This window comes from Adelges cooleyi, unplaced genomic scaffold, assembly GCF_023614345.1.
Source record: "Adelges cooleyi isolate 19-005CV unplaced genomic scaffold, UGA_ACOO_1.1 ACOO_flye_CR_arks_rails_tigmint_CR_PRNA_247, whole genome shotgun sequence".
Lineage (NCBI taxonomy): Eukaryota > Metazoa > Arthropoda > Insecta > Hemiptera > Adelgidae > Adelges > Adelges cooleyi.
Genome location: NW_026095912.1, coordinates 1,043,024 through 1,066,693, shown reverse-complemented (window position 1 = coordinate 1,066,693; position 23,670 = coordinate 1,043,024). Strand labels below are relative to the sequence as shown.

General features: G+C 30.7%; 3 protein-coding genes across 3 annotated transcripts in view; 1 reads left to right on the top strand and 2 right to left on the bottom strand.

The window, feature by feature from the left end:
• The window catches only part of LOC126836332 (uncharacterized), a 76,820-nt gene that overhangs the window by 18,376 nt on the left and 34,774 nt on the right, over positions 1-23,670 (top strand). The gene's annotated exons all lie outside the window — the stretch shown is intronic.
• Positions 11,776-15,257, bottom strand: LOC126836335 (uncharacterized). The gene is made up of 7 exons (XM_050569573.1): positions 15,015-15,257; positions 14,881-14,945; positions 13,175-13,322; positions 13,052-13,116; positions 12,808-12,913; positions 12,534-12,740; positions 11,776-11,880 (listed from the first exon to the last, which is right to left on the bottom strand). Exons 1-7 carry the CDS (start codon positions 15,229-15,231, stop codon positions 11,852-11,854), a joined length of 837 nt encoding a protein of 278 aa, XP_050425530.1. The 5' UTR covers positions 15,232-15,257; the 3' UTR covers positions 11,776-11,851.
• Positions 20,970-22,893, bottom strand: LOC126836333 (uncharacterized). Its single transcript, XM_050569571.1, has 2 exons — positions 22,746-22,893; positions 20,970-22,333 (listed from the first exon to the last, which is right to left on the bottom strand). The coding sequence occupies exons 1-2, from the start codon at positions 22,830-22,832 to the stop codon at positions 21,020-21,022; spliced, it is 1,401 nt and encodes a 466-aa protein (XP_050425528.1). The 5' UTR covers positions 22,833-22,893; the 3' UTR covers positions 20,970-21,019.

Here is a 23,670-nt window from a genome sequence, read left to right as displayed (position 1 = left end):
TCATTTTGTAATTTAACTATAAAACTAATTACATTAGATGGACATATTTTATTTGCACAGCTGTTAATATATATACAAAAAAGTAAAACAAATTTGGACGGACTTTTTAAAAAATGTTGTATAGCTGTACAGTTTGTTTTATGAATAATATATAAAGTTTGGCAGTTGGAAAAAGCATATTGTGTGGTCTACAACAATATAATTATTTCAAAAATTCGAAGCCATTTTGGGAAATAAAAAAACATAAATTTAACTCGTGTATTTTTCCACAATGACTAATAAAATGTAAGCTATTACGCAGACATGTGTAGGTATTTTAAAACTTAAAATGATTAAATTCTCTTAAAATCATATCTTAGCTCCAAGACACCTCTCAAACGTAAACGATACAGAGACTTGGTATATTCATAACAATAAATTAATAAATACAAAGAAGGAGTATTATTAACTAGTGGCTATTTAGCATCAAGCTGTTCGTGTTTTTCTTAGCTTAAAATCTTATTGTGCACACAAAATTTAGTAATTATAAAACGTGACATTTTATTATAGTTCGTTGTTTACGGCGGTGACTGTTTGCAGTATACAGCTTTTTTACGATTGATAATTATTGCTAGTAGGTATTTCGGTTATTTGTGTTTACATTATAATTGGAATTATTCAAATTACTGAACATTGGAATTATGGCATACAATCAAAATCACAGGTAATTTTGAGCATAAACGTTTGTTAAAAAATGTATTCTGTACAAATGGGATAGGTCAGGAAAATCATCTGACCTAACAAATCGCTAACCATCACTAATTTTTTATACCTACTCATCAGACCTATGTGTTTTTTTTTGTCTGGTAGCCCGTTGCTCAAACCTAACACTAGTTATTTGCCTACATTGTTTAACTCCCATAAAATACATCATCTGCAAAACTGTAGACACCAAAGTGCGTTGTTCTGTATTTTATGTATAGAGGTGTATTTATTATTTAAGAAAATGCGTTGACTCTCAAAGAACTCATTATATCAAAGTAAATTCTTCTGTTATACCAAATTCTTTTGCTATAGATTCCAATAATATCGTTACAATAATTCTGGTAACACATTTTTAGAACGACTATTCATACATATTATCATTTGTCCATTTAGAGAATCTTACATCGATACAGCGAACATTAAAATCGTAGTTGATGATGTCACGGACGGTTCTGACTTAATGCATACCATTTTGGAACCGCAGTTTACTGAGTAAGTTTATTTGTATTATATACTTTATTCTTTTACACAATCATTCACACAAAGAATCTGTCGAGGATCAAACTTTAAACCAGTTAAGTTTAAGAGAAATTGTTTGTTCTTTATATTGATAAGTTTTGATTTCTTCCCACATACGTCTTACATTTCATCACATAAATCATAATTTTCTTGTTTTTTTTTGTTTAAGTTTTGTTGAGCCAAACTTCGGTTCAATAAATATTAAGACTGAAGAACCTAAAGTAGACAACAGTTCTGATTGGCAATTTTTAAATCCAGAGTCGCTCTCTACTAGTTAAAACATTTTCTTATACATTTATTATTACACGTTTACATCACATTAGTCATTAATCTGGCACTAGGTATCATTAGAAATAATTCCTAATTACGACTAAAACCCGTATTAGGTGTGCTGGTTAATTATTACTTAGTGTGGGTTAGTCGGCTGGCTGAAGTATAGTTCCGAAAGGTTTAAGTGTGCTGGACATTGGCTTTGATTAACTTTAAAGAATCCTAGTTCAACTATTTTAAAGAGTATTACTTAGTGTGCGACACTATGAAATTGTCTGATTATGTTTGTCCATTCGTAGGATTAAATTACATATTATGTAGTCCCTAAAAAGTAGCCAATGTGCTTATAGTTAATGTTCCTTTCGTCCAGATACATGATGTCCTTTTCTTATTTCTGTCAAAAGTGTACTTTTATAGTTTTAGCTATAAAGGTTTATATTTTGACCACCTATTAATTATTTTCCCCTACAGCCATTTCCAATCCAGAAACTTCCCTCCCTACGGTCTATTGTTCCGCGTTTAAATATATTAATACGAGCTTAAGTAAAATTGTTTTAAAGAGAAGAAAAACTCGCAATGAGATCCCAAAATTATATTTAACGTGACTTACGATTAATACATAATTATTATTTTATTTACTAACCAGATGTGTCTCCATAAACAATCAGATGTTCCTAAATAACAGTTTTTAGTTAAAGCAATAATAGGTATTGTTGTTGCTATAGTAGTTTTTAATATAAATAGTAATTGTTAGAAAATAGCCCGTTGCTTGATTATGAAACATTTTATTATTTTTCAAATGAAAGTGATTTTTAATACAATTTAATACATATTTAACAATTTATTAGAAACTTAAAGAAGATCAATTGATAATTGAAGATATGTTATGTTCGCAATGAGAGATGCCATCGAATTATGTTATTTGGTGGTCAAAAAAATGTAGCACAGATACAATTACGTTCCGGTCATTTATAATGAGGTCAGATTTTCTTATTACTACTAGATTTTTAATTTTTAGTTTTAAAAAATGTGCAAAACGTTGCAAAAGTTACGGTTCCTTGATAGGAATCAAGATTAATGTCTATTAGATGCTAAGTGTATTTGTTGTACAAAATGTGTTATGTTTAAGCTGCTTGTAAATGTTCGTGTTGTCGTTTAATATCTCATGTATTCTTTATATTTTACTAGCTTTCGTCACCCGGCGTTACACGGAGTTTAGTTTGTCAGGGCTAAGTGAAATAAATTTATATATAATCATACATATATTCATGACTTGTTCATTTTCATCGGGAAAACATTTCAAAGTGTCGTTTTAATTCTATTTATTTATTCGAGTGCTTGGGGAGACACGATATATTTTGTTTTTCCATCTGGTGCGTACACGAATAAATCAGAAGGTATTTCCGACGCGTGAGCTAGCCACATACAGATGTCCATGTGAGATGCACGGTTTCTCAAAATCTAGGCCACACACTTGCAACGATTGTCCTTGTGCTTTGTTGATGGTCATTGCAAAAGCTAGTCGCTTTGAATTCAAATGGCAACGAGGTATAACTGGCAGAGTTTGTCGAAAACCACCAGACAATAAAATGAGTGCTCCACCGATCTTGCTGTGCAATCCAAGTGCTTTCAATGATTTTTCGTGAGCCATTGTGCATTCCGTCCCATATGATAAGCTTACATGTTTGGGGAACTTTGGCTATTACGAAATAGTACTATGACAGAAATCTTCGTCGTAGTGTACTCAACAATTTTCCAAAGCTTCATGGCGATCGGGTGAATGGTGTAGTAATGCACAGAGGACAAACAGAAAATGATCTGGTTGTATTCTCGCAATCTTCTGTCTGAATAAACATTTGCTCTAAGATATCACTCCGATGGCTATCGGTGACTACTTTTTTTTTTTTATCTGCATGTTTATCTTAGAATAACCAGGAGGGGACTGTCCAATGGATATTACTTCCTCCCGGCCCCCGAAGCCGTTTATTCAAAAAATTATACAATTAACTATCAACAAATGTTAAAAACCTCTTTTCCTCTCTAGACGAGACAGGCTCACATATTACTTTACACTCGTTGGTTCTATGTACGTTACATCGCAAAATAAAATAAAATACTTTAAAGTATATTTTTAATTATCTCCTTTGTTTTATCCGCTCTTCTCTCTCTCTGGTCATCATTACACAGCGCAGAAACCTCGATATCGCGTCCCATTTCGTCTTGGATTCCAGTATTTCGACAACGAGCTTGTCTGTAATGAAATCTTCTAAGCCGAGCTCCAAACATAGCTAAACCATCATCTGCTAAATATTTTCGGCAAATTGGGCACGTCCAATGCTAAAAAACAAATATAGTAACAGTAAAAAATAAATTTATATTACATACAATAAAACAAAATGAGTTTAAATACCGTTTAAAAAAGATATACTTGAAACTAGTTCACAAATCACAATAACCGTCTTTACTAGTCTGAAGTTTTATTATTACACGAATGAGAAATACAAATGTTGTAAGATCACTTAAAACTTGTTTTGTGACGATTATTATTATTGCAAATATATTGAAAACTATAGTAACAATAATGATTAAGTTTTAATGAAAAAAATTTAAATATTATTTTGGAATATCTAATAAATAAATATATATATATATATATATATATATATATATATATATATAGCCAAGTTGATAATAACATTGGATCTCTTGGCCGGGTACCCTGTCATTACGGCGAGTTGTATTGAATGTAAAATTACTTAAACTTCTTTTATTTTAAAAAGAAAAATTTGTATAATATTTGACTATTTTTTTCTTAATTCCAGACATTTAAAAACAAAATAAATTATAAGTACACATAGTTAATACCTAATTTATATTAACGGGCAAGCTCCTTGTGAGTATTCTAAGCCCCTATCCACTGGGATGTCACGGCCGGTTGCCCTCGCTGAGTATTGCCCGGTACAGCTGCACCGTGGGCCTTTCACCACGTGACTAGAGTAATATTTTCCGTAAAAAGCTGGCATTACTAGGTCAGGTCTGTTGAAAGACATGCCGTCCGATGTGCGTTACATTATTTGCTTGATTTATATTACCGGTTACAAAATAAGCGTTGGACCACTCAGGTTGAAAAACATACAACCGATGTAAGAAGCGCGCAATACAACCGAATAACAAGAAAATGTTAACTTGTACTTAAGAAACGGGACTCGAAGGGGAGGTAAAACCGTGTTACCGCTATGCAATACTTAAAACTATGCAGTTCAAAATATGTAATAAGTGTCCAAAAAAAATGTCACTAAGTTTAATTAAAATATGAATAACTATGCTTACCGGTATGCAGTCTTTACAAGTGATTAGAAAGTTGAAATTTACTTTAATCTGGAATTGTTTTTTATATGATGTTATATGTATACTCCTCGTATAATATAGCTCATGTCACGTAGACGTCAGTCAAGAACTGGCGGTCGACGTTGCACCGTTAAATTGTCGAAATTGTATTATGCTGCATTCACCAGCCGACATTTAGTTTGGCGTCGACATTAATAAAATTAAAAGTAAAGCATATATCATATACCTTTTATACTTATTTTGTAGATAGATTATCTCTTCTTCAATTTATCCCAACAAATATGGAAGTTCCTATAGGGTGTGGGCCTGAGTTACTCGAGTCTTTGGAAATAGTATTCGCTTTCGTCCCCCGACGAATCCCTCGATTCCGGACAGCGGTAAGACATTTCTGTCGTAGAGGTGTCTGGGGAGTTGATTAGCCAATGGTAGCACACCGATGGACTAAAACAACGTCTCGTAGGTTCAAAGTCTTAATAACAAATTTAGTGAGTACTTGAATTTTATTTTATTTTTGGAAGAACATTATAGTACATGAACTATTGCGATCATTATTTTAAAAAGGCACTATTAAAGGTTTTCACATAGGTATTACATATTATATTTGAACAGCTTGCGTACGAGTCCAAGCAGTAACAAGCTAGTATTTAAGATGACTAGTAAACATATCAAGTTTCTGGCAAATGTTTTCATAATATCTGGGCTCTGGCCTAAAACAATCCGTAAAGAATTTGGCCTCTTAAATTATTGATTTTATTATTTATTTTGAACGTTGTGAATACAACATATATGCCTTCAACCCCATCCCTCACCTCTAACCTCCTATATTTTATCCCTATCTCCTATCACATAATTGTAACATCCCCATCCTTTATTGAATTTGTTATGTAACCCTTTTTTTGTATTAAGACTTAGATTAGATTAAATTCAACAACCACCTGCTTCGCTAACAAGGTTATCAAAAATGCATAATATTTTAAGTAAAAACTGAATTATATTGTCAATCAACTTATTTTTAAAATTTTAGGCGCAAAACTACCACAAATTTTGACATTTATAGCGTTATATAACAATATATCATGCATTATCATATTTTACAATACAACTATTTCTACCTGTTCAAAAAAATAGTTCACTGTGATTTTTGTATATAAAACTAATGACATCAGATGGACATATTTAATTTGCACAGGGAACAGTAGAAGAACTGTAAATAAAATATAATATTCAAAAAGCGAAAAAACTTTAGACGGACTTTTAAAAAATGTTGTATATTTTTTCAGTTTGTTTTATGAATAAAATGTAAAGTTCAGCAGTTGAAAAATATATTCATACGTCTGTGTGCCCAAATACTAGAAAAATATGTCAAAATGGAGAATATTGTCAACTATTATGATTTATCATATCCCTCGATTTTTGAGTCGTATAAGGTCTAGAGCAATAATTTAAGTTTAACCAACCAGACAAAGCAAACAAAGTCAACATACGTAGACAAAGTACAGACCGAAAATATGATTTATATGAACTAGTGTAGTTTTACAAGTTGTTGGGTAAAATTGAAAAATACAATTAATTACCTAGTATCCTTTTTCACTATACTTTGGCTATCGTATAAAGTCTTACGATTCTAGTAGGTTGGTCATAGTTAAACCATACCATACAAGAGACTTGCAGTGTAATTAAAAATATAAAAATAACAATAATCGCCAAAATGTGTGCATTTTTGCTATGTTGTATTGCTTTAATTTTGAATGTAAAAATAATGGAGTCAACAAGTAACAGCCAAGTAAGCATTTATTATGAACTTTAAGTTTTCTGTGAAATTATTTATTTTTTTCGGTCGATATCAGTTGTATACTATAAAAAATTATTTTTCGGCTATGGTCGTCAAAAGTATTTTGATTTTGTTTCTTGACACATCGCTTTTTTCGTTTTTTTAATATCTTAGAAAAAACTATAAAAATCATTCACCTTTTTGAAAAAATATTGATTTTTTGTTCGCGTAACAGAAAGTCATTAAAATTTAGTTTATAATCTAAAAAGTCGGTTTTTTTCATGTTGCCACAAATTTGAAAATTTTTCTTATAGTTTTTTTTCTAAAAGCTAAGAAAATCGTACAAAAAATGTGTAAATTTCAAACTGGTGTCTCATAAAAACGTGTGGAAAATTAAAAACAAAAATGAGGTGAAAATTTAGAGAAAAAGTAAAAAAAAAAACCGGCAATTTTTTTTTTATACACACAATTAATTCAACTATTTCGATTACTGTGGTCGTTTTTCCGACTTTTCTATGAAATATTTGGCGTTTTATATATATATAATAGGATTGTTTCGAGGCTGTCCAAGTCACATATTTGTTTATAAACAGTTATATAACAATAAGTATTATTAGATATTAAACGATAAGGCGTATTTTTAAAGATACATTTTTTATATTTACATCTGTATATTTATATATATTTTAGATCACCACCGCACGGTTATTCGTTCCTACGTCTGACAAAAAGTTTGTGCGTGCCGTGGACAATGTAAGGACGTTCAAGAAAAAGTCGACCGCTTTCGACAAGCAGAGTATTCTGTCCATGCCCGTTGTGAACGGTATCGAGAAATACCAAAAAAAAATAAAAAGCCGCGATAGTCTGGAAGAAAAAGCCCGGGATATCAAATGTAGTTTTTGCGTAATCGCCAAATCGAACGTGGTGTATTTGAAGCAGTCGTTGGAAAGTTTCATAGCCGAAAAACAATTTTGTTTTTTGTACAGAGACGATTTACAAAAAATAGGAAAAATCAAACTGGAAACCACGATGATAGTTGAACTATTGCTGGCCGAAAATTTGGAAACGGGCAAGTGGCTTTGGAGTCATTTTTTGAAAACGATCGCCATCGAAAACTACGACGGCTGTAAAAACGGTTTCAAACGCGGCGAAGACCCGTTCGAAGGTGACCGTCTTCTGCAAACCGGCGTTTCGGAATTTATCGACACTTGTATACGTGAAAAAAACCTTCCGGAAGCAGCCATGGCACCGGATTTCGTTTCGAACAACCCTAAGGGACACGGTCGTTTTTTAAATGATCTAAGAACCATACGGCTTCCACTCGATCGCGATTACAACCTGATGTTAGCACTTGTGTATTTACAACCGTTCTGGGAAGGCCCCAGTGAATTGTTGTTCGGGCAAATAGCCTACACCAATGTGGATTGGAACGTGGCGAAACAAAAACACCTAACCGAGGTGCCGGCGACCAGGACATTTTTCGAAAACAAACGTTGGATTTACACACCGTACGAACGGATGGACCACCAACTCTTGTTGGTCAGGATTATCGACGCCAGATTATATTGTCACCTTGCGGTGGTGCTGCACGTTTACGAGAAACAGCTAACAGCCGGACGCACCGATCCGACGAAGCTGAGACACACCAAAGACGCTATCGTAGACGTTGCCCAAGACGTGTTACAGTTGACGGCGTTCAAAGACAAATTCCTCGTGGTCGTCGTATCGGATCTCAAGACGGCAAGTGAAGGAAACATTGTAGAAATAACAAAAATATCAACCGGAGTCAAGGCAAAAGCCAATGAGGTGCTAAACGAACTACACGGTTCCAGTGTAGTCGATCGGCTCGGTTACAACGTCGACCAATCGCAGTGCAGCAACGAGTTGACCGCAAGAGTCATTAAGAATTTCAAAGACTATATGAACGAATTGAAAAGCATCTGCTTGCCGTTCGAGTATAGATGGCTTTTGCATTTCTTGGATATAGTTAAATGAATCGGCGTGAATGCATAACGCAACGATTGTGAATCTAGTTGTATCGAAATAAAAAAAAATATATGAAAAAAAAAACTTCTATTTATATTTTGTTCTTAATGAATTTATCCATTTTACATATACAGGGTGATTCATTTTGGGTAAGACACTCATTTTCTCATAAGATATTAATATTTTATACAACATTTTTTGGTGCACACTGTACTAAGTTTTTCAATATTTTGAAAATTTTAATTACCAATTCTTGTAAGCCAAAAAGGGGAATTTTTGTTTTTTTTTAAATGGCAACATACGTTTTTCATTACATAAATTTGTAGATACATAATAAAAAAATATTTTAGCGTTTGAATTTTCATTTATTTGTTCATTTGTTATGACTTTTTAATGATTTGATTTTTTGACTATATTTCTTAATATTTATAACCGTTACTTTAAAGACGAGTAGTTTTATTACATCGCTGTGACATTATTATGGGTTTGAAAAACAAAAGGTAGGCTATGTCCTACGACGGACTTAAGACTTAAGCTGGGGTTCAGTATCTAATATTTATGAATATAGTTATCACAATTTAGTGCCTACCACGGACTAATTGAGTGACCAGTAACCACATATTTTATTGTTTATACAAAAATCGCATAATAACTAATATTTAAACATAACCTCTTACAAGTGACAATAACAAATTTTGACTTTTCACATTTTTAGTTTTCACTAAAATCAGTGGTTTCTTTTTAGGCCAATGCGATTTATAAATTATTTCAATTTATTGTTGGAAAAGGTTTTGTATATTTTCGCAAGTCGGCGCACGTGATTTAAAAGCGACACCGAGTTCAAAAGTAAACGAATATTTAAAAATATTATTTGAAGTGTTGTTTATCGAATTCTCGCCTACGAAAACACAATTTTTTTAGCACAATATTCATACCTGCTTGATATATAAATAATATTAAATGAGAAAAAAAACGTTATAAAAACTACTACTACGTACTAGATGGTATAATAACAAAACCGAGTAAACGTTTTCAAAAATTTACCCAAAAACGTATAGCTGTAATTACAATTGTATGACCTAAGTGTGAGTCTAAGTTTACTGTTTTTCTTATATTTTTCGATAAACATTATTTTGACTCCATACGACTGACAATATTCTTTATCATCAACACGATGACTATGATTGGACTCTTTTTACTTAAGATGAATATGTGATTTAATAAAATATATAACCAAAATTTGTATCATTCGTTGTCCAACTTTGATCGACAAAAAAAAAACTTTTAATCGAATTACAGAAATAAAAAACAAAAAAGTAAACGTCCTATTCATAATTAATACACTACACTGATGTTTTATGTTGTTCGTTAGACCTATCTTTAGACTAATTATTAGTTCTTAAATCTTAAAAATATGCCAAAAATATGTCAATCTTTCTCGCAGGGGGGTGGAGCGTTGTCAAAATTTCGGGTTTTCCATGTGCGATTTTGTTGATAGTACATTTTATAATGAAAATGCTAAGGTTATAATAATTCGAAAATATTTTTTTAAAAAACATAAATTTTCGGAACTTGTGCACACAAGAGAATATCTGAGTACATTTTTTTTCCATCGATAAATACGTATACATTTTAGGCAGAAAAAAACGTCGATCTAACGACAAAAACAATGTATAAAATTGTCAATGTTTGAATTTCCAATTTTTTTTTTGTTTTCTTTTGCACGTTTTAGTGTTACTTTTTATACGTTGGAAATCCAATGGTCATAATCGTCGAAACTTGGAATTGTTATCGAATCGGATACACTATTAACATACCATTTGCGCAAATAGATATTGTATTTTTGTACGACTACTGTCAGTCCGTAAAAAAAAATAATAACCTAACCTTAAGTATGGCTGTCGACGGATATTCGCAAGGGAAAAAGCCATTAAAATTGGGGTCGGAACTTAAGTTGGACTTAAGTCTGTATGTATCTGTCAACTTTTACACCCATAGCACCGTAAACGTTTACAGTATAAAATTACAGTAATACATAATTATTATTTTATTTATTAACCAGATGTGTCTCCATAAACAATCAGATGTTCCTAAATAACAGTTTTTAGTTAAAGCAATAATAGGTATTGTTGTTGCTATAGTAGTTTTTAATATAAATAGTAATTGTTAGAAAATAGCTCGTTGCTTGAACATGAAATATTTTATTATTTTTTCAAATAAGAGTGATTTTCAATACAATTTAATACATATTTAACAATTTATTAGAAACTTAAAGAAGATCAATTGATAATTGAAGATATGTTATGTTCGCAATGAGAGATGCCATCGAATTATGTTATTTGGTGGTCAAAAAAATGTAGCACAGATACAATTACGTTCCGGTCACTTATAATGAGGTCAGATTTTCTTATTATGTCATATAGTATTATTGTTATGTCATATTTATACTGTATAGACGGACGATCCATATACACACACTGTCACTCACGGTCAAATATAAATTAGTAGAAATTATTGTGAAAGAGTTCTTGTGGGACCAATGTGAATTTATTTTGACCGCATATGCGACACGTGCCCCGTAAATTTAGTCGTCCATTTCTATAATCTGGAATGGTTTTTTACATGATGTTATATGTATACTCCTCGTATAATATACCTAATGTCGCGTAGACGTGGATTATGCTGCAGTCACCAGCCGACGTTTAGTTTGGCGTCGTCATTAATAAAATAAAAAGTTTGGCATATATAAGTATCAGATACCTATTATACTTACTTTTGATTCACGGATTCTCACAAGCCGGTAAATTGCTTTCCGATGAGTGGGCAGTCGAGTCCGGACACTACGGTGAACACGTTGTGCGCGAAACCAGAACGGCATAGCATTTATTTGTATGCAGCTATGTATATTTGATTACATCTACTCAATAGGTGAATTTTTATGAATGGTTCAAAATTGGACCATTACAGTTTTAAATAAATTCTTAATGGGTTATTGACCGTCTGTGGTAGGTCGAAGGAAAATATCCAGTTTTATAAACTAATGTACAACTGAAAACTAAGGCGAACAAATATTTTATTACAATATCATCAATCTTTAGCAGTTATACAAATTAATTAAACAATCTTTTAAATTACAATTCCTATTGACATATTTTATGTGAAATGTTTATTAAATGTAGTTATTATTCTTGTGCATAATTATGTATTTCCTCACTATATCTTGTTTAGCCATTTTTTAAAATCTAAAAAAAATAACACGATTCTTAAAATAAGTAATTGGTTTAACAGTAAGTTATAACTAAAGGTATTTGTAGGTATTAAAGGTTACATCTATACATTATAATTAGTAATCAAGCTATAACTATTATATGCTCTGTACAGTTTTACCGTAAAAGTCGAAAAATTACTATACAGGGTGATCCATCTTATGTAAGAAACTCATTTTCTCGGCAAATATGAACATTTTAAAAATTATTAATTAATACATTTTTTCTTTTATTTGTAAGTACACATTTTTCAATACACAGAAATTGTTTACTTTCATTCCTTATAAGTAAAAGAAATATAGACTGGACGTGTAGACAAAATTTGTACACGGATAAGGGATGAAGATAAAAATGTTCAAAGTTTTGAAAAAAATGAGTAAAATATGTACATATACCTAAAAGAATAAAAAAAATTCTCAAAACATTCATATTATCCAAGAAAACTAGTATCTTACATGGATCACCCTGTATGTCTTTATATTAAGAACTCCACCTCCCTGCCCCTCAAAAATAACAAATTTAAAATAAAAAACAAATTTTAAACAGTTTTATTTACAAATTAACTTCAATTGAAAATTAGCACTAATCAATAAAAAAAAATCCCATAAATTGATAACATAATATTATACCTTGATAAGATATGTTGTTTTTACTTGAAGGATCTATCTCATCTAAATCGTACACTGTAAGTCGTGTTTTAAATTCTCGAAAAAGGAAATCATTGAGTTCTTCTCTAGTTATGTGTGATTTACCAAACTGAATTATGAACACCTGCTCTCCGGCACCAGGTCTATGGCAATAACTTACAAATTCTGTAAAATCAATCTTATTGTCTCCTGGAAAAATTTAAGTATCAATCATTAACAATTTCCACTTCAATGATGTTCTTAAGTATATACCTACTATTTATATCATATTTCTCAATAATAGCTGTTGACACCTCTTCAGCGCTAAGAACTTTATTTTTGTCCTTGTCGAGATAACAAAAAAGCGTGTGTGTTTCGTTCAACTAAAAAAATTAAAAAATAAAAACGTTTTTAACAAATATGTCATAACACAATTTGCGTAGTCTTAATACAGTTTTCTCATTGCAATACCTTTAAATACGATTAATCTTAATAAAAAAGTAAAGCAATTAACTGTTAACCTTTCGAGTAGACTTCAACGTTTCTTCTATTTCCTCGAACGTTTCTCTTTCAATTGGATCTTCTTCTAAAAACGGTCGTGGATAAGTTAAAAATGTCAATAGGAACATAAGTTTTTTTAATACCGTTTAGACCGAAAATCTTAAATACTTCCGAAATTTCTTTCCTATTCTCAAACAGTCCGTAAAATACTCGCCATAATACATCTCGGGCTTGTTTTACCGAAATAGTTTTATTACCGTTAACATCGTCATTGGCCTCTGATTTTTCTCTCTATTACAAAAAATTAGACGCATGTTATGTTATGTACACTTTATAACGACTTATTTGTTAGGTTTTAAAAAATATATAGATTTTACTGGGTTGTTTCCTTCAGGATACCACTGTCAGTTTTTTGTAATAGAGTTTCTTAAATTTATGTTATTTTACAATATTCGGCAATATATTCCAATTATGCCTTCACTCCGCTTAAAAAAATGAGAGAAACATGTTTCTCACACGTTCTTACAATTTAAAAATTTACAAATATTGATTAACGACCTTTTTAGAACTGGAGCTTGCCATAATCTTATACTAGAAGTATATGGAGTACATATAGCAGCTTTTCAAGAGATAAGATGGTCAAGGAATGGACAGTCAAAAGTGGGGAAATATATTATCTATTTCTCTGGAATGGAAGAAAGACATATTTTTGGTAGTGACTTTGTTGTGCACAAGACATTGTAACTATACATAAAAGAGTTCAACCCTGTATCAGAAAGAATAGCAGTACTACGAGTTGACACAAAACTTCTCAATGTAGTATTAGTGTGCGCACACGCACTAACGGAAACAGGGGAAGAGGACATGAAGGATGCGTTCTACGAGGAAATGGCACACACTTATGATAAGCTGTCAGGGAACGTAGTCAAATTATTGCTGGGTGACTTAAATGGCAAATGTGGAAGGGAAACACAGTTTATTCCAATGATAGGAAGTAAAAGTATACACGAGTCAAGCAACGGAAATGGGTTTAGACTGGAAAGTATGACGATAAGCAGCACAACATTCCCACACAAAAACATACATAAAGTCACATGGAAATCACCAGACGGGACAACAGCTAATCATGTATTTATTCAAAAGAGATTTCGTTCATGCATAAAAGACATACGAAGCTTCAGAGCAGCTGACTGTGACATAAATAATGTTTTAGAAGTGGCAAAGTTCAAGTTAAAGCTACAAAATCTCAAACGACTAGAAAAAAGGAATAGTACAATTATAAATCTAGAGATGCTAAAGAATGAGGAAATCCAGCAAAAATACTCAAAAAATGTTGATGAGTATATAAAGAGTATTGAACTGAATGACATAGATAAAGACTGGGACAAAATTAGTAAAGTCATTAAAGAAATTGCAGTAGAAAATATTGGAAAAATAGGAAACAAGAAGAAATAATGAAAATAATGGCTAGGACACGTGATGCGGAGAAGCGAGGTTGATATAAGTAGAGCAGTCCTAAACTGGAAACCAATGGGAAAAAGACCTCGAGGGACGCCCAGGAAAAGATGGCTGGATGTTGTGGAAGAAGACTCTGAAAAATTGGGAGTACAGGAATGAAGGGAATTAGTTCAGTATCGAGAGAAATGGAGGGATATTGTGATAGCGGCCAAAACTCTTAGAGAGTATTAAGTGCCAGAGGATTAACGACCACATTATCCTGGTAATTTTAGAATATTCTACAGTAATATAAGAAACAATATTTTGTCAAACCGGAATTACTACAAAATTAAATAAATTGCCACCCCCCCCCCCCCGCCCGGTATAGTAACAATAATACAACTGAACAAACCTCCGACAAAACATTGATTAGCGGTGCCATTCGTTCGAACTCTGCGAAAGTTATTTGATTGCTTCCTGAAAAAAAAACATCGTCAACTGTAGAATGATTTTTAGCGTGAGATTTTTCTTTCTTTTTTTTATTACCGTTTAAATTAATGAAGGGTATATAAATGTCTGCAAGGCGAACGGTGACAAATCCTTTGCACTTTTGGAATATTAGTTTCTGTAATTCAACGGCGTCGATAAGACCATCGCCATTGTCATGATGCTTTTCTAAGTTCTCTCGCCATTTATCGGTACTACAACATTTCTCAACAAAACATACGACACAAAAAAGAAGTAAGATATTTTTCGAAAACATAATTGAAAATGTGTACGTGGAGTATAAGAGACTTGCTGTTAGTAAATGAACAAAGCCTATTATTATTTTGCGTTTTGGGTTTACACAGCAAGCTCTACACTTCTGAGTAAAAACAACATTTTGGGAAAAACAAATTCATAAATTATCATTGAATAAAAAAACAGCTATTGGAATAAAGGACACTTGAAAACGGCTTTGGCTGGTTCATATTTCTTTGAGACCTGCTTTGGATCTACAGTTGGCTAAAATCTGTTTACTCTAAGTCCACACATTGTAGGAAAACGTTAAATCTGTGTATACAAAACGTATCGTGTAAAAATGATTTTTATATACTTTGAAGTAAAAACAATATTTCAAGTAACAACAAAATAATAGGTCAACATGTTGTTGCCTAAAAAAATATATTTTTATATAATTGTTGTTTTACACTTGCTTTAAACAGAATAACAAACGACCAACAAAAAGGTATAAAAGTCAGACTACCCAATCTGGAGCTGATTGAACCTTAAAATAACAATATATGTATATAAAATGCATTACAATTTCTGCATTGATTTTAACTGTGTATATTTTAAAAAGCCAACGACCAAACATTGTGTTTATAATTTATTTTTTATTAAGTATTTGAATACATCGATTATAAAGTTTGATATAATATATTTCATAGTTCATAATAATTATTCGAATATCGGACATTTTATTCTAGTTGGTACCTAACATGTTTATTTTTTAAGTTATTCGGTGCAATGTTTTTCTGCGCACAAGTAGGTATATCTTTTTGTACTAGAATAAGAACAACTGTTTTTATAAGGTATTTAGTTTTGTATATTTGTTTTGTTGTTATATGTTTGAACTATTTTTTGCACCTAAGTACTGTATATTTACATAAGTTATAGCGAACAGCTTTTTTACACATTCGTGTTTTACTACCATCGTTGAAGTGTTTAGAATGATTTTATTTGTTATTTTGCCCCTTTAGACATATTGTAGATACATTGCAATTGGTGTTTAACGCATAATATCATAAGTATATACTATCAGCATTTTTAGTTTTAGCTAAAAAGTCCCTTTTGTTGTACAGAAGCCCAACGATATTTAGCTATTATTTTCTTAAACATTAAAATATTATTATACATTTTTTTTCACAATGCGGTCGCATCGCAAACATAACTTGAAAAAAAAAGTGTTAGTTATGTTATTATAAGAACAGGTATATCTCTGGGTTTGCAAACCTCGTCCAAGCACTCACCTATAAGATCATGGACCGAATATAACCAATTAACTTAGTCTAAGCTCCCTAGGTTATATGTAATATAACATTTTTTAATTTCCCTATAAGAGTTAAAATGATTCACTTTTTTTGCAAAACTTACATTTAGTGCCTATTTAAAAAAAATCGTTTAGAATAGGAAATTAACTATTTCCAATATTTACCCCTAAAATAACTTCTGAATGGACCTTCACATCGATTAGGTAAATAGGATAATTTTTTTTCGTTATGATAACCGGTCTCGATTTTTTCGTATATGTGCCAAAGCAAATACATAAAAATGCCAAAATATGAAACTTACATCACCACTTCACTTTCAAATTTTTGGGTTTTTTCAATTCCTTCTGTTATTTAAAAAAAAAAAACATTAATTTTTTTCATTTTAATACAAATGTAAGCCGGGTTCGTTGAGTAGCAAATCCATAAACCACGAATTTTATCTATTTACTACCTAGAAGGGGTAGAAGCCCTCAAAATCGGGGGAAAAAATTACATGAATTTTCAATTTTGAAAAAAATAGCACTTACCGTATTTCACAATTATACTGAGAACGGAACCTCCAGTTGTAGTTGATTTTCTGTCCCACTGAAACAAATTATACATCTTTTTATGTAAAAAAATATTCAGTCACAATGTTTGTTTGCGATGAACTCCGAAACTTCTTAACTTGGTGAAATCTTTTACACTGTGTGTAATTTGGTCCAACTTGAGAGATAGGATAGGTTAGATACCACGCAGCGGCGGAAATCCCTACCGGATCGGCAGAATCTCTGGCATATATATTTAAATTACTAATTTTCCAATAACTGTTCAATGGTCCATTTTATTTTTTTTGCAATTGTAACAATAAGTGCCTATTGGGGAAAAATCTTTTAGAACAGGAAATATTTATCCACAAAATGACTTTTGGGAAAAAACCAAGAACAGTATAAAATGGTCAGTAAGAAGTTAGCGAAGTGGAGTCACGCCATTTTATTAACCTGAATGTATACAATTGAAAACAAAAATTTCTACAAATTTTAACCGTACTTTGAAATGGGTAAAACGACAATAGTTTTATAAATTCGTGTAAATTTTTCGATACTCGTTTGTAGTACATTTATAATTTGAATGTTAAATCTTATTGTAAAGATCGCTAAAAATTGTAAAAGTTTTCAAACAGAACTATTTCGCTTATGCTCTATTATAATAGAGTCACAAAGCCCATAGAACTATTAACCTGTTTTAACTGAGTGTGGGCAACATTTAATAGATAAATGATAAAAGTTACGGACTAGAAAATGGCATTCTTGTCATATTGTATTATATTTATTGATTTAGAAAATATGTAACAAATATAATATTTTTAGCTTCGATGCAAAGCGAGAAGGTATTGGTTTTACTCTGATGTAGGCTTTTTTTTTCGCTGTATACTCTGTAATTTTTTTAATACTAGACCAATTCCTTCGAACAGCAACTTTATAAATCACAAATTTTATCTAGTTTGTACTTTGGGGGGGTAAAAGTTGAAAAAGTTTAACTCTTCACAGACGAAAGTTGAAAAAACAAAAAAAAAACGTACGAGTTTTTAAGTTAGAACTTTTACTGGCTATAATTTCGAGAAAAAGAGTCGGATCGAGTTGAAATGTATAAGAAATAATTATTTGGTATGGCCGCACACGTCAGTTGTGTCAAATTTAAACCATACCCATTTCCCAAACCCCTAGGGGGGTACAAGTTTTTTTGTTTTTCGGGGTTTTTAGCCGTAATTTTAAAGCTTTGGGTTGAAAATTTGCCAGTAGTTGGAACTCATATGTATCCATAATATATTAACGGAAAAAAATTCGGCACTACAGTTTTTTTTTAATTGCCGGCAAACTGTGTTTTCGCAGATTTCGTATATTTTAACAAAAACACCTAAAAGCTATAAAAAAATTGATGAAATCATCAAAAAAAAATTATGTATATCTATGCAGAATGATACTATTAAGTTTTGTGCTCAAGTACCACTTTTGACTTTAAGTTTACACAAATTCAATTTTTTTTTTTTTTTAACTAAAAACCCGGTGTACCAGATGGGAGCAACGAACAGACACTAAAAACTACCAGTTGGTAACGTCTATCCGTGTTAGGTTAGTTTAGGGCCCTTTGGTCGTTATCATAATATTGTGTTTATTACATGATATCACAGACGACTAAATCGTGTAACTGATTATAGTAGACACACGATTTATTGGGAAAAGAACCTATCCGTGTACTTATTAAGACACTTAATGATTCTGATACAACAAAACCACTGTCGTTATCTCGTTATTTTATCGCCTGCGTTATATTACCGAAGGTCAACTTTGAGTATATAAGTTCCAACTACCTGCAAATTATGAAAAGGACTGTTGTTTTTTGGATTCAGATTAAGTGTTGGTTTTTATGCAGTTTACCGCCCCAAAATGTATTTTTTATTACACAATTTTTTTAAAGGAAAACTATTGTTTTGCATATTGTTATACTGCTATTCATTTAAAGAGATTCACGCTTGATTGTTTAAATTATCTTATATAAGATATGTAATCTGCTTCGTGATAGTTTTAATTTTTTAGTTTATAATTTTGTAGCTCTAATTTTGTATAAAATATTTCATTATTTTATTACTGTGTTCAAGTTAAGATATATTTGAATAGTATTTAAAAGTCATGAATGATAGTACTTTATTTTATGACTAGATCAAATCTCGTGAACATTTAACATCATGATACTGCTCCTATACTATTATTAAAATATCCATAAAAGGTTATTGTTAAAAAACAGGTAACAGCCGACCGCTAGTGGCTATACACGTTAGTAATATTTAACTAATAAGTAAAATATGTAGGTAAAATTTATTGTTTTCTCCATCACAGTACCAGTATACGATTTATTTCAATTTAAATGTAAGAAAATCAATTTTTCTTTAGAAAATAACAAGAAATTAATATACAGGTGGGGCAGTAAAACGGACGATTTTCCAATGTATTTAAATGGGAAAACCCGTTCCATTACCCCTCCCTTTATATTTTAAGGATCTATGAAAAGGTTTTTTTAGTTGCATTTTGTTTTGTACATTGTCAATCTAGTAAAATAGAGTATAATAGAGCTTTGAAATAATATAATCTATGAAGTATAAATAGTTTGTGCGAGATTGCTCTAATGGAAGTAAATAAAATATAAATATTAATTTTATTGAGAATAAACAATTATAATTTAGGGATAGGCATAGGGATTACAGGAATTTTTAAATCTGAAAGTGATAAAATCACTTTCGAAAAAACGCTTCGATGCAAATCGGTAGTTAGTATTTTCAAGCCAGTACAGTCCAAACCAAGCACAGTATAACCAGCAAAGTAAGAAAGTTTTAAATTAAGGTTCTGTATTTACAAATGAGCATCAAAGCGTTTATTTGAAAGTGATTTTATCCGAGAGGACTAGTACAGTAGAGTATTGGCATAATGTAATCAAAGCAATGAGGAAACGGAGAGGACATAGGTCTACAAGAATTATTATAAATTATTATTATAATTATTAGAAACAAAAGTGATAAAATTGAATAAAATCGTCTTTTTTTTTGTCTTGAACATTTTTCTATTATTTCCCTAGGATTTTTATTTTTTATTTTGTAACTTGAATTACCACAACTTCTTGCAAGAACATTCTGTTCTACAGTTTTAATAATAATCCAGTTTTAACTGGATGATTGTTAAATGTTTTTAAGCATAATTTATAAAATATGAACTTTAAACATAAACCAAGTAAGATTTTTCATTTAATTATCTAATAATAATAATAATAATTTAAATGTAACTTCAATAGCATACTGAAACAATTAAATCCTAATTTTGTATTTTGATTTAACATATACTATAACATTATAATGCATTTGACCACCTGCCATCAATCATGATGTAAATATATTTATATAATTATAGAAAATTGACTCTAAAAATAATCAAGTTGGACGATATGAAAGATATGAAATAATGCAAAATGAAATTTCCCACAGAAATCTATCTAGATTATTTGTATTTTTATAAGTCTGCATTCGTAAAAAGTAGCTCATATAATTCCTACTTATGTTTGAATTGTCCGACAGGTGATATCACCTATAACCAGTCAATCAAATACATTTTTAAATAAGGGGATTGCATGAGGTCGGTTTTCAAGGAATTTTGTGTAAACGGTATTAAAGAAAAAAGAGGTTTTAATAAATTTCAACCATGTTAATTTTTTTGGTGTTTAACGTATATTCTTTTAAGTATACTATAACTATACTGAAATAATGTATTTAATGAATGACATAATTAATACAAACCTATTATGATTTCTTTAACATTATACGGTAGCTCATAGTTAATATTTTACATTGCTTAAATATCATAACACATTAAAAATTAATATAATATTCCAAATTTTTTCGATGACGTTTGAAACTTAAAACAGCAATTCTTTTCGATTTATTTTATTTTATTATAATTTGACATTGTGTAAATAATTTATAGTTTAATTTTTTTAAGTAGACGACGATTGAACTACATCTACGAAATGCAAAAACATTTTATATTCAAACGGCAGGCAGAATCTATTTAAGTCATTAAAAAAAAGTTTCAAATCATCAATGATTCTTTGCAAATCGTCAGCAGACAGTTGGCCTTCGTTAATGTTGAAACTTTGCCAATCGATTACGTTTGTGCTGACTCCATTCAAATCTTTTAGGATCTCGTTGGCCTTTGTCTTTGATTTTGCTAAAATATATTTTATGTCATTTATGTCGCGTATTATTCCAAATCTGAATTCCGATATAATATTCACCAGAAAATCATCTTTATACGCCATTAAATCCAATGCGTTTGCGATAACGTTATTTATAAGTATTTTGTTGTGTCTTAACGTTTGTTGGTCGAGTATGGAAAATTGTTTTTCATAGATATGCAATAAAACCGAAAAGTAACAATAAAATCTGGCATCGATAATTTTGATTACCAAATGTTGGTGTTCGAGTCGTCCGTACGGATCATGGACCCAAGTGTGATTTTTCACAAATTCTTTAGTTATAGCAACCTCGCCATCATGACGTTGTTTCGCATTACTCCAATCGACATTGACTTCTGGTATTTGTCTAAACAAAAATTGACTTTCGTCGTCCCAGAATGGTTTTAGATATAAAAACTCGGTCGGTGCCAATGGGGCACGTCTATTTAAAATATCTGCAAATTTTCTGGAATGGAGTAATAAAAAAAATATTTTTTCGTACACTTTCGGGTTTTTCGAAACCAAATCAGATTCTATGGCGGTCTCAGGTAGGTAATTGTCAGTTACACATTTTTTTATGAAATTTATAACGCCAGATTGCAGTTGGTTGTCTTCGAATGGGTTTTCCTGGATGAAACGTTTGTTTTCTTCGTATTGGCTAATTGCAATAGTTTTTAAATAATAAATCCAAAGCCATTTGCCCGTTACAAAATTTCCCCACAGTAATAAATGTAGTATAAGTCCGGCTTCTTCTTTAAGACGTGTTACAGACCCCTCGTTGTTAATGAAAGGCTCTCCATTTTTTAGTTTTACAAATAAGTCCTTCAAGTATAATAATTTTGAATTCGCAATTACACAAAAACTACATTTGATGTCTTTAGCTTTTTTCTCTAATTTAACGATGCTTTTTAATTTTAATTCGTAATCCGAATAAGTGCCCACATTACGGTTTGATAGATTTCTCACGTCGGTTTCATTAATACTAATTGACTTTTTGTTGTATGTTATCAATTCATCTATTGTAAGTAAAAATTTTGGACAATTTGATTGAGTGGATATTCGTAAAGGAGTAATCTATAAAAAAAACATAATTACAGTAATATAAAAAAGTAAATTTTTCGTTTGAAACAGATAATCATAGGTTTTGAAATATTAACAACAATCTTTTCTGAAACAATATCTATGATTTAATTACTTTATATTGTCTAGATATGTTTAATTGTAAATACTAATAAATAGAAATATTGAATTTGTAAAAATATGAAATAAATATAGTGTATTTTATACATATCTAAAATAATTCTATAATACATTATATATTTTGTAGATGCTTTTCTTTTTTATAAAACATGTTTATCATTTTAACGTAAGAAATAATTATATATATATATATATATATATATATATTTGTATGACTGCTTTCTACCGTAAAATATAAGACTAAAATTATTTCACTTAAAAAAAATATTTTAAAATAAAAGCTTACCTGGTGGTTACGTGTTGATTTGATTGTTGTTATATTTGATGTTATAGCAAAACAACACACCAAAAATGCACAATGGTTGGCAATCATATTTTTTTTTATATTATTTATACTAAGTAAAATACAAGTCTTGCGTATGATACAGTGTAGTAACAAGTACTAATACATTACACTCGCAAGACATACTACGGTGGATAAAAAAAAAAACATTAGTAAATAATTTCGTTTTATAACTTTTTTTGACATCACTTGTTTATACAAATGATATTTTTCGGTTAGACACCGAATATTGATCTTACATAAAATCCCTGTTAATAGTAAAAAAGCCAGTAAAATAGAGTTGGCATATTGTGGACATTTTGCAAAACAAATACGATTCGAATGACGTCAATGCATTATGAACACATATTGAAATAAAAAGATAGGAAAAACATACGAATCAGCGTTCACAATAGCTAGCGTTTCTATAATTTATTATTTTAAAAGAAGTAGCCAATAAAATTACTTTTTATTTTCAGGTTGTTCGATGGCGACAACATTTACGACCGGTCACAATAAATAAATTTGAATTAAGGGATTGGCAAGTGGTCTGTTTTAAACGATTTTTGTATTGAAAGTTATAGGACAAAAAATGGATCATATACAATTTTGACCATGTTAATTATTTTCTGGTTAATTTCTATAAGTTTCCAGATATTTATTTTTAATTTAAATAATTTTTTCTATGAATAAAATTCATTATGAAAATTACACAAAAACATTATTTTTAGTCTTGAACACTTTAATAGTGTGTATTTATATTGTGAAATTGTCCTATGTATTTGTGTATTGATTAGTATGCTGTGTCGTTTGGCAACCCGCATAGTGGGCAGCTCGCTTTGTATTAAATAAAAGTGGTTTCTCTCTCTCTAATTTCCTTAGTAGGCCA

What these genes read in the sequence shown, in the direction of transcription:
- LOC126836335 (XM_050569573.1), bottom strand. Translation starts at nt 15,231, where the DNA reads ATGTTTTCGAAAAATATCTTACTTCTTTTTTGTGTCGTATGTTTTGTT. An exon ending in TAATCAATGTTTTGTCGGAG is followed by an intron (nt 13,323 to 14,880) that starts GTTTGTTCAGTT and finishes TTTTTGTAATAG; the next exon opens with AGAGAAAAATCAGAGGCCAA. An exon ending in CGTTGAAGTCTACTCGAAAG is followed by an intron (nt 12,914 to 13,051) that starts GTTAACAGTTAA and finishes TAATTTTTTTAG; the next exon opens with TTGAACGAAACACACACGCT.
- LOC126836333 (XM_050569571.1), bottom strand. Translation starts at nt 22,832, where the DNA reads ATGATTGCCAACCATTGTGCATTTTTGGTGTGTTGTTTTGCTATAACA. An exon ending in AATCAACACGTAACCACCAG is followed by an intron (nt 22,334 to 22,745) that starts GTAAGCTTTTAT and finishes TTTTTTTTATAG; the next exon opens with ATTACTCCTTTACGAATATC.